This window comes from Elephas maximus, chromosome 5 (genome assembly GCF_024166365.1).
Source record: "Elephas maximus indicus isolate mEleMax1 chromosome 5, mEleMax1 primary haplotype, whole genome shotgun sequence".
NCBI classification, from domain to species: domain Eukaryota; kingdom Metazoa; phylum Chordata; class Mammalia; order Proboscidea; family Elephantidae; genus Elephas; species Elephas maximus.
Window position 1 is genome coordinate 43,696,063 of NC_064823.1, and position 15,895 is coordinate 43,711,957.

Sequence of the window (15,895 nt, forward strand, 5' to 3'; positions counted from 1 at the left end):
GTATCAGGGGTTCCCAAGACCACTCTCAGGCTCAGTGATTTCCTGGAAGTACTCACAGAACTCAGAAAAGCTATTGCACTCACAGTTATGGTTTATTATAGCAAAAACGTACGGATTAAAATCACCAAAGGGAAAAGGCCTGTGGGGCAAAGTCCAGGAGAAGCCAGGCCAAGATTCCAGGTGTCCCCTCCCAGTAGAGCTGCATGGGGATGTGCTTCATGCTCCTGTCAATGATGTGTGACAACATGTGCAAAGTGTTGCTAACCAGGAGTGCTTTGGTGTCTAGAGCTTTTTGGGGGGATTAGTCCTGTTGGCATGTAGCACTCTGTGTGAGTGACCTCAGCCATTCAGATACCACTTCCCCTTAGAGCAAAAACTCTACACCACAAACCATGTTACTATGACAACTTACCTGGTTAAACTAGTACAGCATGGCCCAAGGCCTTAGGCATACAAAAGCACTCTGAATTAGGCAGAATACTCCAAGGGCTCTGATGCTATCGTCTCCTAGGAGTTGGCCAAGGGCCTGGAATGTACAGGGCCTCAGCAACCCAGGCCTGTTGAGTTAAGCCTTCAGTGCCCACCAGGTGATGAGCTCTGAACTGCCTGGGACTTTATTTCACAACTAGTAGCTTTTGGATTGTAATAAGGGAATAAAGTGGTGGAGTTTGCATTTTAGTGAGGTCACCTCTGAATCCTGGAGTGAGAACAGTCTGGAGGTGGGAGAACAGTTAGGAGGATTTTGCAGTAGTACCAGCCCTTGCAAGGAAAAGGGCATGAATCCAAGCAGTGGCAATGGGAATAGAAAAGATGAGGCATATTTGAGTTCTCTTAAGGCTGTAGCCATGTAAATACATCTATGTCCCCATAAGTCTTTCTCTCTCCCGCCACTCCTGCTCTTCACATGTTTTAGATCCTCCTGGCCCATCTCCTACAGGACCTTGCTCAGTCATTAGATCTACTCTGAAATCTTCAGCCTCTTCCTTCTGAACTGAGTTTTCCCCCAGCAACAAACAAGTCGTTCGTATCCATTAATAGCAAACAAATAAATTATACAAAAACGTTCCTTTAACCATAGGAACTTTTTTAGTCTTTAAATTACCAGAACTTTCTGCTGCATTTCACATGACTAACACTATGGATACCTATAATGCTGGTCCCTTAAACTCGGGTATTGCCTACACTCTGTCCAGAGCCCACTGCTAACCTTATGTGGTCCTTGAGAACATTTCTCAGCTACTTTCATAGTTTAAACTACAACATATATGCTGACAACTTAAACTTGAGTCTTAAATTCTGTCTGTCTTGAAACTAAAAATACACCATTCCCCCACAGTGAGCAGTTCAACCAGGCTTCAAGTCCTAAGCAAAGAAGAGGTTGACTTACAAAGGCAACAGTGTTCCATAGGACAGGGTGGAGGGAGTTTAGACTGAGGGATAAAGGGAGGGGAATAAACTGACCTCAGGATTGTAAATGGACCTTTTTGTGAGTTGCTTTCATGGCAGCTTGGGTTGAAGTTAAACATGGTATTAGAGAAAGACCTGATGACTCCTGGGTTCAAGGTGGACTATAGCTCAGGGTTCCACATAAAATTTAGGTGAAAAATTTTATGAGGCATCTATTGCTGCCCCTCCTGTAAATCTCCAGGTTCCTGGATTTTCTAAACAGCATGCTTTTTTCAACTACTATGAAGAATGGCCTTGTTAACCAATAATTTCTTGGATTTATTTATTTTTTTCAGTTCGTATTTTAAAATTTAAATTTTGACTAAAATATTGTAGACTAACTCAGCTGAAAAGTGTCCTTATTTGCTCTTGATATTAAATAGTACTTTCAACTCATATGATCATTTCTTAATTATGTTGCTGTGTCCTTTTTTTTTTTTATTAAAGGATCGTAACAATGCAAGGCAAATTCATGAGGGTGCAAGTTTACCTTTCTTTGAAGTATTTGTTGATGCTCCTCTGCATGTTTGTGAACAGAGAGATGTCAAAGGACTCTACAAAAAAGCACGGGCTGGAGAAATAAAAGGTAAATAGTTTTATTTCCAGTTTTTCTTTGCTTAGGCATTTACCTTACCATATCTGGGACTGATAATCTTTTCAAGAGATTGGGTCTATTCAGATAACTTGGAGTTCCACGAGGACAGAAACTGAATCTGTTATACCTCTCAGGCCTAGCACAGTACCTAGCTCTGTCAACTAAATGAGTATTTGTTCATTGTGTGGATGATGGACTCCTATTCACAAGGCAGAATTTTTTATTTATTGTACTTTAGATGAAGGTTTACAAAACAAATTAGCTTCTTGTTAATTAATACACATATTGTTCTGTGACATTGGTTGCCAACCCACAACATGTCAACACTTCAAGGTCCCCTTCTCGACCTTGGGTTCCCTATTACCAGCTTTCCTGTCCCCTCCTGCCTTCTTGTCCTTGCCCCTGGGCTGTTGTCCCCATTTAGTCCCGTTTTCTTTTATGGACCTGTTTAATCTTTGGCTGAAGGACAAACCTCAGTAGTGACTTCATTATTGACCTAAAAGGGTGCCTGGGGGCCATATTGTCTGGGTTTCTCCAGTTTGTCAGACCAGTAAGTCAGGTGTCTTTTTTTTTTTTTGTGAGTTAGAAATTTTGTTCTACATTTTTCTCCAGGTCTGTCTGGATCCTCTATCGTGATCCCTGTCAGAGCAGTCAGTGGTAGTAGCTGGGCACCCTGTAGCTGTGCTGGACTCAGTCTGGTGGAGGCTGTGGTACTTGTGGTCCATTAGTCCTTTGGACTAATTTTTCCCTTGTATCTTTGGTTTTCTTCATTCTCCCTTGTTTCAGACAGGGTGAGACCAGTGGAGTATCTTAGATGACCACTCTGAAGGTTTTAAGACCCCAGATGCTACTCACCAAAGTAGAACATAGAACATTTTCTTCACAAACTTATGTTATGCCAGTTGAGCATTTAGTTCCCCGAGACCATGGTCCCCACAGCTCTCAGCAGAATAATTCAGTCCCTCAGGGAGTTTGGATGTGTCTATGGAGCTTTTGTGACCTTGACAAGGCAGAGTTTTAAAGGATTGGAACTTTGGGGATTGGTAGAAGCTTATTTGATATAATTAAGAGGCCTCGCATTGGTTAGTTATGGTGTTGGTGAAGAATATTGAATATACCATGGGTTTCCAGAAGAAGGAAGAAATCTGTCTTGGAAGAAGTACAGCCAGCATGTTCCTGAGAAGCAAGGATGGCGAGACTTCATTTCACGTACTTGGACTTATTGTCAGGAGGGTCCAGTCCCTGGAGAAGGACATCATGCTTGGTAAAGTAGATTATCAGTGAAAGAGAGGAAGACCCTCAACGAGATGGGTTGACACAGTGGCTGCAGCAATGGGTTCAAGCATGACAACAATTATGAGGATGTTGCAGAACTGTGTAGTGTTTCATTCTGTTGTCTGTAGGGTCACTATGAGTTGGAACCAACTTGACGGCACCTAACAACAAAAACAAGCATTGGGTGGATATTAATTGTCAGCTACTCTCCCTTTGTTTCAGTGAAAAGATAGAAAATATCGTAGTCATTGAGGAAAAATGCCTGAATTATAAATATCTTGAGGGCAAGGACAATGTCATGCTTTTATTTATATCACAATGCTTAGAATGGTCCCTTACTCACAATTGTGAAATTAGATTGAAATAATATATCACCGATTCCATCAAAATAATATACCTTGCTTTTTAGATTTTATGGTCGAGCACATGTCTGCTTTCAGAGTTTCAACTGTTAAGAACATTTGATCACTGAGAGATTCAGAACTGATCTCTGATCTCTGCTGTGGCCTTTGATAATAATCATATTATTTATCCTGAGACATCCTTTAACCTTAGTCCTATTCTATTATTGTTAAGGAGGTATGGCGGTTTAGAGGTAGAATTTTTGTCTTCTTTTTTGGAGACTCGGGTTCAATTCCTGGTCATTGTGCCTTATGTACAGCCACCACCCGCCTGTCAGTGGAAGCTTGTGTGTTGCTGTGAGGCTGAACAGATTTCAGTGGAGCTTCCAGAGTAAGACAGACTAGAAAGAAAGGTGTGGTGATCTACTTCCCAAAATCAGGCAGTGAAAACACTAGGGATCACAAGGGTCCCATCTGCAACTGGTCATGGGGATGGTGCAGGACGGGGCAGTGTTTCAATCTGTTGTGTGTGGGTCGCCATGAGTCAGGAGCTGACTTGAGGGCAGCTAACAACAATGTTGTTATTGTTAAGAGAAACAGGATGTGCCAACACTTAAAAAAAAAAAAAAAATTGAAGGTAGATTATTAAGTCACCAAAAAAAAAAAATTTTTTTTTTTTTTTTTATTGTTTAGAGTTCAGTGATTCATGCAGGTAGCTTTTGTTGGCCTTCCCAGCAGGGGATGTGATAGGAGTCCCTGAAGAGCTCTGTGAATTAGATTTTGGTATTCAGCCTCTGGATCTGAAATGGAAAACAGGAAGGGATATGCTTGCCCTTAAGTCTCTTCTGACATTGGTTCTGGAAAGGTTCTAGCAGTTACAGTGATCTTCACCTACTTTGGCAAAATCTACTTCCTCAGGCAAGGCAGCTATTCAGCGTTCCACCACGGAGACTCTGTTCCTTGATAAGTGGCTTTGCTAGTGAGCCCTTTTACCTATTAAGTCTGTACTTTATTGGCTCAGAGTTAGCAGGCTGTTTGACTTGCATAATTTATGATAACGGGGTAGGAAGCTGTTTAGCTCTTTTCACTTTAGTTTTTTTGTAATAGAGATTTGGTAAAGAGAAACAAAATGACATGTCTGGAATCCTGAGTCTAAACCTTTTACTTTCAGTTGTAGCTGGCTTTGGTGTTTTTGTAAGGATGGATTATAAGGGTGGTAGATTTATCTGCCCAGCTGGAGTAAGCTGCTTGTGAGCAGGGACAATATCTTGATCATTTTTGTCTCACTAGCACTTACCACCACGTGTCTGTCAGTTTGTTGAACTGTGGGGGCTGTGATGCTAGAAGCTATGCCACCGGTATTCAAATACTAGCAGGGTCACCCATGGCGGATAGGTTTCAGCTGAGCTTCCAAACTAAGGCAGACTAGGAGGAAGGACCTGGCGGTTTACTTCTCAAAAGCGTTAGCCAGTGAAAACCTTATGAATAGCAGCGGAACATTGTCTGATGCAGTGCTGGAAGATGAGCCCCCCAGGTTGGAAGGCACTCAAAATACAACTGGGAAAAGCTGCCTCTTTAACGTAGAGTAGACCCTAAGGACATGGATGGAGTCAAACTTTCAGGACCTTCATTTGCTGATGTGGCATGACTCAAAATGAGAAGAAAAAGCTGCAGACATCCATTAATAATTGGACCGTGGAGTATATGAAGTATGAATCTAGGAAAATTAGAAATCGTCAGAAATGAAGTGAGACACATGAAGATCAATATCCTAAGCATTAGTGAGCTGAAATGGACTGGTATTGGTCATTTTGAATCAAACAATCATGTGGTCTACTGTCCTGGGAACAACAGCTTGAAGAGGAATGGTGTTGCATTCATTGTCTAAAAGAATATTTCAAGATCCATCCTGAAGTACAGTGCTGTCAGTGATAGAATAATATCCATATGCCTATAAAGTCCAGTTAATATGACTGTTATTAAAATTTATACACCAGCCACTAAGGCCAAAGATGAAGAAATTGAAGATTTTTACTAACTTTTGCAGTCTGAAATTGATTGAATATGCAGCAATCAGGATGTACTAATAACTACTGGAGATTGGAACGTGAAAGTTGGAAACGAAGAAGGATCGATAGTTGGAAAATATGGCCTTGGTGATAGAAACGATGTCGGAGATTGCATAATTCTTCATCGCAAATACCTTTTTTCACCAACATAAGTAGTGACCATACACATGGACATCGCCAGATGGAATACGCAGGCATCAAATCTACTGTATCTGTTGAAAGAGACGATGGAAGAGCTCAATATCATCAGTCAGAACAAGGCCAGGGGCCAGTTGCAGATCAGACCATCGATTACTCATATGCAAGCTGAAGTTGAAACTGAAGAAAATTAGAACACATCAGTGAGGGCCAAAATACCACCTTGAGCACATCCCATCTGAATTTAGAGACTGTCTCAAGAATAGATTTGACTCGTTGAACACTAATGACAGAAGACGAGATGAGTTGTGGAATGACATCATACATGAAGAAAGCAAGAGGTCATTAAAAAGACAGGAGAGAAAGAAAAGACCTAAATGGATATCAGAAGAGACTCTGACACTTGTTCTTTTTTTTTTTTTTATAATTTTTATTGTGCTTTAACTGAAAGTTTACAAATCAAGTCGGTCTCTCACATAAAAACTTAAATACACCTTGCTACATACTCCCAGTTACTCTCCCCCTAATGAGACAGCCCACTCTCTCCCTCCACTATCTCTTTTCGTGTCCATTTCGCCAGCTTCTAGCCCCCTCTGCCCTCTCATCTCCCCTCCAGGTAGGAGATGCCAACATAGTCTCAAGTGTCCACCTGATCCAAGAAGCTCACTCCTCACCAGCATCCCTCTCCGATCCATTGTCTGGTCTAATCCATGTCTGAAGAGTTGGCTTCGGGAATGGCTCCTGTCCTGGGCCAAAAGAAGGCCTGGGGGCCATGACCACTGGGGTTCTTCCAGTCTCAGTCAGACCATTAAGTCTGGTCTTTTTGTAAGAATTTTGGGTCTGCATCCCACTGCTCTCCTGTACCCTTAGGGGTTCTCTGTTGTGTTCCCTGTCAGGGCAGTCATCAGTTGCAGCCAGGCACCATCTAGTTCTTCTGGTCTCAGGATGATATAGTCTCTGGTTCATGTGACACTTGCTCTTGAATGTTGAGCAGCTAAAGCAAAGGGAAAACATGATGAAGTAAAAGATCTGAACAGAAGATTTCAAAGGGCATCTCAAGAAGATGAAGTATTAAGATGACATGTGCAAAGACCTGGAGATAGAAAAACAAAAGGGAAGAACACTCTCGGCACTTCTCAAGCTGAAAGAACTGAAGAAAAAATTCAAGCCTCAGGTTGCAGTATTGAAGAATTCTATAGGCAAAATATTAAATGACGCAGGGAGCATCAAAAGAAGATGGAAGGAATACAGAGAGTCACTATACCAAAAAGAGTTGATCGATGTTCAGCCATTTCAGGAGGTAACATATGATCAGGAGCCGATGGTACTGAAGGCATTGGCGAAAAACAAGGCTCCAGGAATTGATGGAATACCAATTGAGATGTTTCAACAAACAGATATGGTGCTGGAAGTGCTTGCCCGCCTATGCCAAGAAATTTGGAAGCATGCTACCTGGCCAACAGACTGGAAGAGATCCATATTTTTGCCTGTTCCCTAGAAAGGTGATCCAGCCAAATGTGGAAATTATCAAACAATATTGTTAATATCACATGCAAGCAAAATTTTGCAGAAGATCATTCAAAAGCGGCTGTAGTGGTATATCAACAGGGAACTTGCCAGAAATTCAAGTCAGATTTAGAAGAGAATGTGGAATGAGGGATATCATTACTGATGTCAGGTGGATACTGGCTCAAAGCAGAGAATACCAGAAAGATGTTTCCCTCGTTTTATTGCCTATGCTAAGGCATTTGACTGTGTGGTTCGTAACAAATTACGGATAACATTGTGGAGAATGGGAATTCCAGAACTCTTAATTGTGCTCGTGAGGAATCTGTGCATGGATCAAGAGGCAGCTGTTCGAACAGAACAAGGGGATAGTGTGTGAATTAGGGCCAGGAAAGGTGTGGGTCGGGGTTGTATCCTTTTGCCATACCTATTCAATCTGTATGCTGAGCAGATAATCCAAGAAGTTGGACTCTATGAAGAAGAATGGAGTATCAAGATTGGAGGAAGACTCATTAACAACCTGCGTTATGTAGATGACACAACGTTGCTTGCTGAAAGTGAAGAGGACTTGAAACACTGATGAAGATCAGAGACCACAGCCGTCAGTATGGGTTACACCTCAACACAAAGGAACCAAAACTCACAACTGGAGTAATAAGCAATATCATGATAAATGGAGAAAAGATTGAAGTTGTCAAGGATTTCGTTTTACTTGGATCCGCAACCAATACCCATGGAAGCAGCAGTCGAGAAATCAAAAGACGCATTGTATTGGGCAAATCTGCTGCAAAAGACCTCTTTAAAGTGTTGAAGAGCAAAGATACCACCTTGAGGACTAAGGTGTGCCTAACCTAAGCCATGGTGTTTTCAGTCACCTCATGTGCGTACAAAAGCTGGGCAATGAATAAGGAAGACTGAAGAAGAATTGACATGTTTGAATTGTGGTGTTGGTGAAGAATATTGAATATACCATGGACTGTCAAAAGAATAAAGAGATCTGTCTTGGAAGAAGCACAACCAGAATGCTGCTTAGAAGCAAGGATGGTGAAATTTCATCTCATGTACTTTGGACATTTTATCAGGAGGGATTGGTCCCTGGAGAAGGACATCATGCTTGGTAAAGTAGAGGATCAGCGAAAAAGAGGAAGACTCTCAATGTGATGGATGGTCACAGTGGCTGCAGCAATGGTCTCAAGGATAGCAAGAATTTCGAGGGTGGTGCAGGACTGGCCAATGTTTTGTTCTGTTGTGCACAGGGTCAGTATGAGTTGAAACTGACTGAACGGCACCTAACAATAACAACAAGGAACACCACATTAGGAGGCTCCAAGCAAAACACCTGGCACATGCTCAGTAAGTGCTTGTCAGATGAGTGGGATGGCCAACACACATTGAGTGCTACCTTCTGTTTGCAAAGGATGTACACCTAATCCTCACTTATTACCTATCACCTTATTAGAACATTTCGCATTTATGACAGTAGTAAAAAAATCTGTTTTGCATATTAACTAGGTTGCGGACATGGCAATGGCTGCAGAGCATCCGCTCCTTTGAGGAGGATCTCCAGGTGGCTTCCAGGAAGCTGGGCCGAGCTTCCCCGCACCTCCCTCCTCCTCCCTGAATGCTGCCTTCAGCTGCCACTGGGGGCTAGCGTCCTCTGTGGCCACCGGGTGGACTGCAGGGTGGGAGTGGAAGGGAAGGAGCCCTGGTGGTACAGTGGTTAAAGCACTTAATCAGCCTCTCAGCGGGAGAAAGATGTGGGAGTCTGCTTCTGTAAAGATTTACAGCCTTGGAAACCCTATGGAGTAGTTCTACTGTATCCTGTAGGGTTGCTATGAGTCAGAATCGACTCCATGGCAGTGGGTTTGGTTTGTTTTGGGTTTGGGAAGGAAGGAAAGAGAGAGAGTGTTTCGAAGAAATGTGTGCGAGTTTAATGATATCCCATAGTGAGCTGAACTGGGTCTGAAGTCTGCCTCCGTGGGGCTGGCTGCACGGCCAGGCTCCCAGCGCCCTTGCAGGAAGCCTGAGCCTCAGTGACCCAGTGACTCGCCAGACCTGGAGGGCCGAGCAGGATAGGGCTTGCAGGGGTGGGATTGGAGCCCTCTAGGCAGTTCTGCGAGGGAAGCTGTGACCCAGCATACAAGTAAGGTGAAGTGCTTAAGCTGTGGGCCTTCCAGTCACACAACCTGCCTCTCCTCCAGGCCTCCTCCACAGAGGAATAATGCATAACTGGGCTCATTGTAGTGATGAGCACATCAGTAAATCTTAGCTGTTACTATTTCTATGATCATATTTTTTAAATTAAAAAAAATTGAACAAATGAATGTTCGGAAAACAGAAAAAAAAAAAAGCCCTCCATTTTTGCATAATGCTGAATTATATAATGACCTGGTTGGTTCTGGGGGTGCAAAGATGAGTAAGATTACATCCAAAATGACCTTGGGTTGCTTGTAGTTTTCATTCTATATCTAGGAGTGTGTTTGTATTAGACTAGTTTTCTATGTGTTACTGGTTTACTTTCCAAGCATTGCTGAATTCCTGTGAGTAGACATTGATAAAATGTTCATTAGTGTAATATGTGTGTCTGTGTGTGTGTATATATCTTTATATATGTGCACATTTATTTATTTAGTTCAGGTTTGCAAGATGATAGAGTTCTTGATTGTAGAGTTGTTTATTTTGTAAAAATTATTTACTCTTTGTCAAACTGGTGCTTAACAAGCTCCCTACCAATGCCATTTCAGAGCTGTGATGATGAACTTTCAAGGACAGACAAGATTGAACCCGTTCAGGGTCCTCAGGTTTTTAAAGGTCTTTACATAGAATTTACTAAACAGTAAATTTATGCCTGTGCCTGCCATTTTCCTATCTAAATTATTTTCACAATTGTTATTAAGATTTTTTTTTTGTTATCTATTGAAATACAAATATTTTTCTCGCAGTGTAAATTTTATATATGGGGTAGATTAGCTAGGGAAGATAACTTCATTTGATACTTAGATGAAATGAATGGCTATTGGTTTGTATCATGTATTTTAGAATTCCTGTGATAACTGGACCTTTTTTTAATATAATTTATTTTTATTGTTAAAAATATACACAGCAGGACATAAACCAGCTTAACGATTTCTACATGTGCAATTCAGTGACATTGATTACGTTCTTTGACTTGTACAACCACTCTTACCCTCCTTTTCTGACTTGTTCCTCCCCCACTAGCATAGATTCAGTGCTCCCTAAGTTTCCTATCTACTCTTTTGAGTTACTGTTGTCAGTTTGATCTTATATAGATGGATCTTAAAAGAGCACAGTGCTCAAGGCAGAGTTCTTTACTAGTTAAGCTTTACTGTTGTTTGGTTTTAAGAACACTTCAGGGGATATTTTTGGTTTAAGGTTTGAAGATTATCTCAGGGCAGTAGTTTCAGGGGTTCATCCAACCTTCATGGCTCCAGGAAGCCTGGAGTCCATGAGAATCAAAAATTCTATTCTGCTTCCCCCCCCTTTGATCAGGATTTTTTTGTAGAATCTTTGATCAAAATGTTTACTAATGGTAGCTGGGCACCAACCAGTTCTTCTGTTCTCATGGCAAAGTGGATACTGACTGGATCTCTTAATAGTAATACTTTAAATTCATGTTTACTATTCTAATTTATAATCTAAGAATGACCCAGGCATTTCGATGCAGGCAGTCCTTGAATGATTTACATAAGGGGTAATGTCAGGGTATAAGACAAGAGCAACCTATCTTCAGTTCATTGAGCCCACTCCCTTTGGGGAAACATTGTGAATTTTTTCTTTTCTTGGCAGTTACGTGGTAACACATATACAATAAGGAAAATCCAAATAGTGTTTAATGTCTAAGTTGATTATATTTGACTGTGGAATGTATTTTATGATAATGACAGCCTTTTCTCCTTTATCTATGGTTTGCTTAAGCTAATAGTATTTGCTTTGAATGAACACTTGTTTTCTGATGGCAGAAGAAAGCCTGCAGAGATTCAGTTTTTTCGTAGACACAATTGAGAATGTAATGGACGGACTGATTTAGTATCCATTTTTGCATTGAGAGGAGAAAAAAACTGGTCAAGGTCAGTCTTATGCCCAGGGCTCAGGTACTGTGTCCTGTCTCTTCCTGTGGAGAAATTTGAGATACATGAATCACCTGATAGCGAATGCTTATTTCTTCACAGGCAGTGTAGGCGTTTACTTTAGAGAGAAAAAGAAAGATGCATTTAAAGAGGAAACAGAAGCTTAGTTAGAATTCTCCTAAGAAAGAGAAGTTTCAGTATTATAACCCCATAGCTTAGATGGGCAGTACAGATACAAACTTTAACATAACAGCTATTTGCACTGATGGAACAAGCCTGTTTGTTTTAATTTGAATCCTCCTCACTCAATTATCTGATACCTTTTACAGGTTTCACTGGGATTGATTCTGAGTATGAGAAACCAGAGGCTCCTGAATTGGTGCTGAAAACAGACTCCTGTGATGTAAATGATTGTGTCCAGCAAGTTGTGGAGCTTCTACAGGAACGGGTAGGAGAAAGTCGAAGAGGGAACCACCAGAGAGTGATTATACCTGTTACCTAACCTTTCTCCTACCAAAATAAGATGGCATAAATATTGAATACCATTTATATTTTAAATTCCTCACCATGTCAACAGTTTTCTGTGTATCTATGACTGTGTTATGTGTATGTACTTATATACATAGGGAACACCATATATGTACAGTATTTGAAATATTCTGGTCAATGTAAATCTCAGGAAGCTTGGGAGTCAAATTGTACTTACCATATAAGAACTAATAGAAAAAATCCAGCCATGATTAGTCAGCCTTAATAACTTGGCGTTATTACGTTTTTCAAATTGAGATACATAACGCAGTTCACTTTTCCTAGACATTTAGAGAGAGCCCAGATTTTCCCTATGATAACATGTTGATATTCTTAGGGTTGGATTTTAGGGAGGATCCTGTGGAGGGTAAGATTGCAGAACATAAGGACCTTTCCCTGGTTCTTAAGCAAATAGAAGCATAAAGAAGCTTCATGTTACCCAAGGTGCTTAGGCCCACTAATAGGAACATAGTTCCTTCAGGGTTTAGTCTGAGTTGTCAGAAGTTATTTTTCTTTCCCTTCTCCTTTCTCTATGCTACCTCTGTGTGCCCCCTTCCCCCAGCTCACCTCCCCACAGGAGGGCCAATTTACTCTAGTTGGAGAGGATCTAGCCTTCGTGTGAAAGAAGGTCCTTGTGTCGGTAGTTACTCTCTCCCATAGTCATGGTGTCCCTTCCTTTGTTGCTCAGGGCTGCACAGGGACTTGTGATAAAGTGGTACATAGACCATGAAATGTCATTGCTCCTCATCCTGTCCTAACTGTGGCTTATGGAGTTTCAGCCCCTCTTGACCTATAAAACCCTATTACCATAAACTGCTTTCATCTTAGTATCTCTTACTGGATATGTTAGACATACACCTCCTCTTTTTTTTTAATTACCTTTGTGTGATATAAATGCATACCATTTGAATTTTTCTGTATTATGAAATATCTACTAGGTAATTAACCTGGGACTTTCCTTCCTAATTTATTTTCCTTATCTAGACATTTTAGATGAATAAATATAAATAATATGAATGGGTAACTGTATCGCTCTGATGTTTTCTTTGCATATGCTGATATGTTCTCTGTAGGTCAACATGACCTTACCCCAGGAGGTTGTATACGTCATCGTTTTGCTCTCTAGTTTCCTATTAACCTATTTCTGAGCTCTTGCTCTAGCCTTACCACTCTGTTTCTGGCTTCGCTCTCACCTCTCCAAAGCTGCCCCAGCGTTCCTTTTTTCATCATCTATCATCAGTCAGGTGTTTATTAAAAGCCCATTAGGCACAGTCCTAGGCACTAGCAATACAAAGATTAATAAGCTATGTCTGTTCTTGAGGGACTTATGTTGTAGCTGATAGAGACAGAAATAAGAATATATAACTTTCAGGAAGTGTGTTAGAAACTACGATTTCAGTATGCACCTAGCATATTGGGAGACACAGGAATGAGCCTGGAAAGGCTTTATATCGAATCATTCTTATTGTTGTCTAAGTTTTAAAAATAATTTATTTGGAGATAAGCATGAGTTATTGTTGTTTAAGGTATATAGTTTTGCATATAACTTTCTTCTGTATTATTGAAATAAATCCTAGAGGTGTCATTACCGGGTCACACACCAAAAAACAAACCAAACCCATTACAGTCCAGATGATTCTGACTCACAGTGGCCATATAGGACAGAGTAGAACTGCCCCTTAGCATTTCCAAGGCTGTAAGTCTTTGTGGAAGCAGACTGCCACATCTTTCTCCTGCTGAGTGGCTGGTGGGTTCAGACCAACAACCTGTAGGTTAGGAGCTCAGCACTTAACCACTGTGCTACCAGGGCTCCTACTGGGTCGCATAGTGTGGATACTTTTGTCATGTTTAATTGGTGTTGCCAAATTGTTTCCCAAAAGAATACTACCATTTTGTTACAACTTAGCCAACATTGGATGGTATGACTTTTAAAATAATTTGCTAATCAAACAAGTAAAAATGGATAATTATTTGTATTTCATCAATAGCAAGACTTACTTCCTTGTGTATTTAATGATTGTATTAAATAAATAAATGACCGTATTTTTACACAAATAACATGCACTTTTGTGTTTGTTTGCTGGCAGTGCCCTCCCCAGTGAAGTATTTTCATAGGCAACGGCTGTGCAAGTCTTTCATTACATGTTGCTCTGAAGAAAAATTAGTATAGCGAGCTTGTGAGGATGCTTTGGAGGGGGAGGGCATGGCCAGCAAACAGATGCAGAAGGTGTGCATTATTTGCTTAAAAATATGGTAATTTAAATATATTGATAAAATAAGATAATATTTTGGTAAAGTTTTTTGGATCTATATTTATGAACGATAATGGTTTGTAGTTTTCTTGTAATGTCTGGTTTTGGAATCAGGATAATGCCCATTTCTTAAAATGAGTTGAGAATTTTTCCTTCCTCTTCTATTTTCTGATAGAGTTTACGTAGAGCTGGTATTATTTCTTTCTAAAATGTTTCACAGAGTTCTATGCTAACCATAATCTGAGCCTTTAGCGAGTCATAATCTTTTTGCTGGAGGAGTGTCTTGCCTCGATGTTAATGGCTGCTAACTGATCAGGGTGGTGGTTGCTGAGGCTATATCTTAAGATAACGATGAAGTTTGCTGCATCAATTGACTCTTCTTCCTTTCACGAAAGATTTTTCTGTAGCGTGCGTTGGTGTTTGGTAGCATTTTACCCATAGTAGAACTTCTTTCAAAATTGGAGTCAGTCCTCTCAAACCCTGCCGCTGCTTTATCAGCTAAGTTTATGTAATATTCTAAATCTTTTCTTGTCCTTTCAACATGATTCCCAGCATCTTCATCAGGAGTAGATTCATCTCAAACCACTTTCTTATCCATTAAGAATTTATGAGATTGCAACAGTCCAGTCACATCTTCGGACTCCACTTCTATTTCTAGTTCTCTTGCTATTTCCACCACATTTGCAGTTACTTCCTGCACTGAAGTCTTGAGTCCCTCAGAGTCATCCGTGAAGGTTGGAATCACCTTCTTCCAAACTCCTGTTAATGTTGATATTTTGACCTTACCCCATGACTCATGAATGTTCTTAATGGCATCTGGAGTAGTGAATCCTTTCCAGGAGGTTTCCAGTTTGCTTTGCCCAGATCCATCAGAGGAATCACTATCTGTGGCAGCTGTAGCCTTACAAAATATGTTTCTTAAATAACATGACTTGAAAGTCTAAATTATTCCTTGATCCATAGCAGCAGAATGGATGTTGCATTCCAAAACCCCACTGCCGTCAAGTCAGTTCCGACTCATAGCGACCCCGTTGGGTTTCCAAGGCTGTAAATCTCTGTGGAAGCAAACTGCCACATCTTTCTCTTGCTGAGCTGCTAGTGGTTTTGAACTGCCGACCTTTTGGTTAGCAGTTGATCGCTTTACCAGTCTGCCACCAGGGCTCCTTTGGATGTTGTATTAGCAGGCATGAAAACAGCATTAATCTCCTTGTGCATCTCTGTCAGAAGCTCTTGGGTGACCAGGTGCATTGTCAATGAGCAGTCATGTTTTGAAAGGAATCTTTTTTCTCTGAGCAGTAGGTCTCAACAGTGGGCCTAAAATATTTAGTAAACTATGTTGTGAACAGATGTGCTGTCATTCAGGCTTTGTTCTTCCATTTACAGAGCACAGGCAGAGTAGATTTAGCAGAATTCTTAAGGGCCCTGGGATTTTCAGAATGGCAGATGAGCTCCGGCTTCAACTTAGGCACGAGCTGCATCAGCCCCTAACGAGAGAGTCAGCCTGTCCTTGAAGCTCTGAAGCCAGGCACTGACGTCTCTCTAGCTATGACAGGCCTGTATGCATATTCTTGTACACCGCTCTTTGGTCTGCACTGAGAATCTGTTGTTTAGCGCAGCCGCCTCTATCCGTCGTCTCAGCCAGAGCTTCTGGGTACCT

The 15,895-nt window shown here is 41.0% G+C and overlaps 1 protein-coding gene across 1 annotated transcript in view; it reads left to right on the forward strand.

The window, feature by feature from the left end:
* The window catches only part of PAPSS1 (3'-phosphoadenosine 5'-phosphosulfate synthase 1), a 147,311-nt gene that overhangs the window by 45,318 nt on the left and 86,098 nt on the right, over window positions 1-15,895 (forward strand). The window contains exons 4-5 of the mRNA XM_049885571.1: window positions 1,894-2,032; window positions 11,788-11,906. Of these exons, the coding sequence (XP_049741528.1) occupies window positions 1,894-2,032; window positions 11,788-11,906 (258 nt within the window). The remainder of the gene's footprint in view (window positions 1-1,893; window positions 2,033-11,787; window positions 11,907-15,895) is intronic.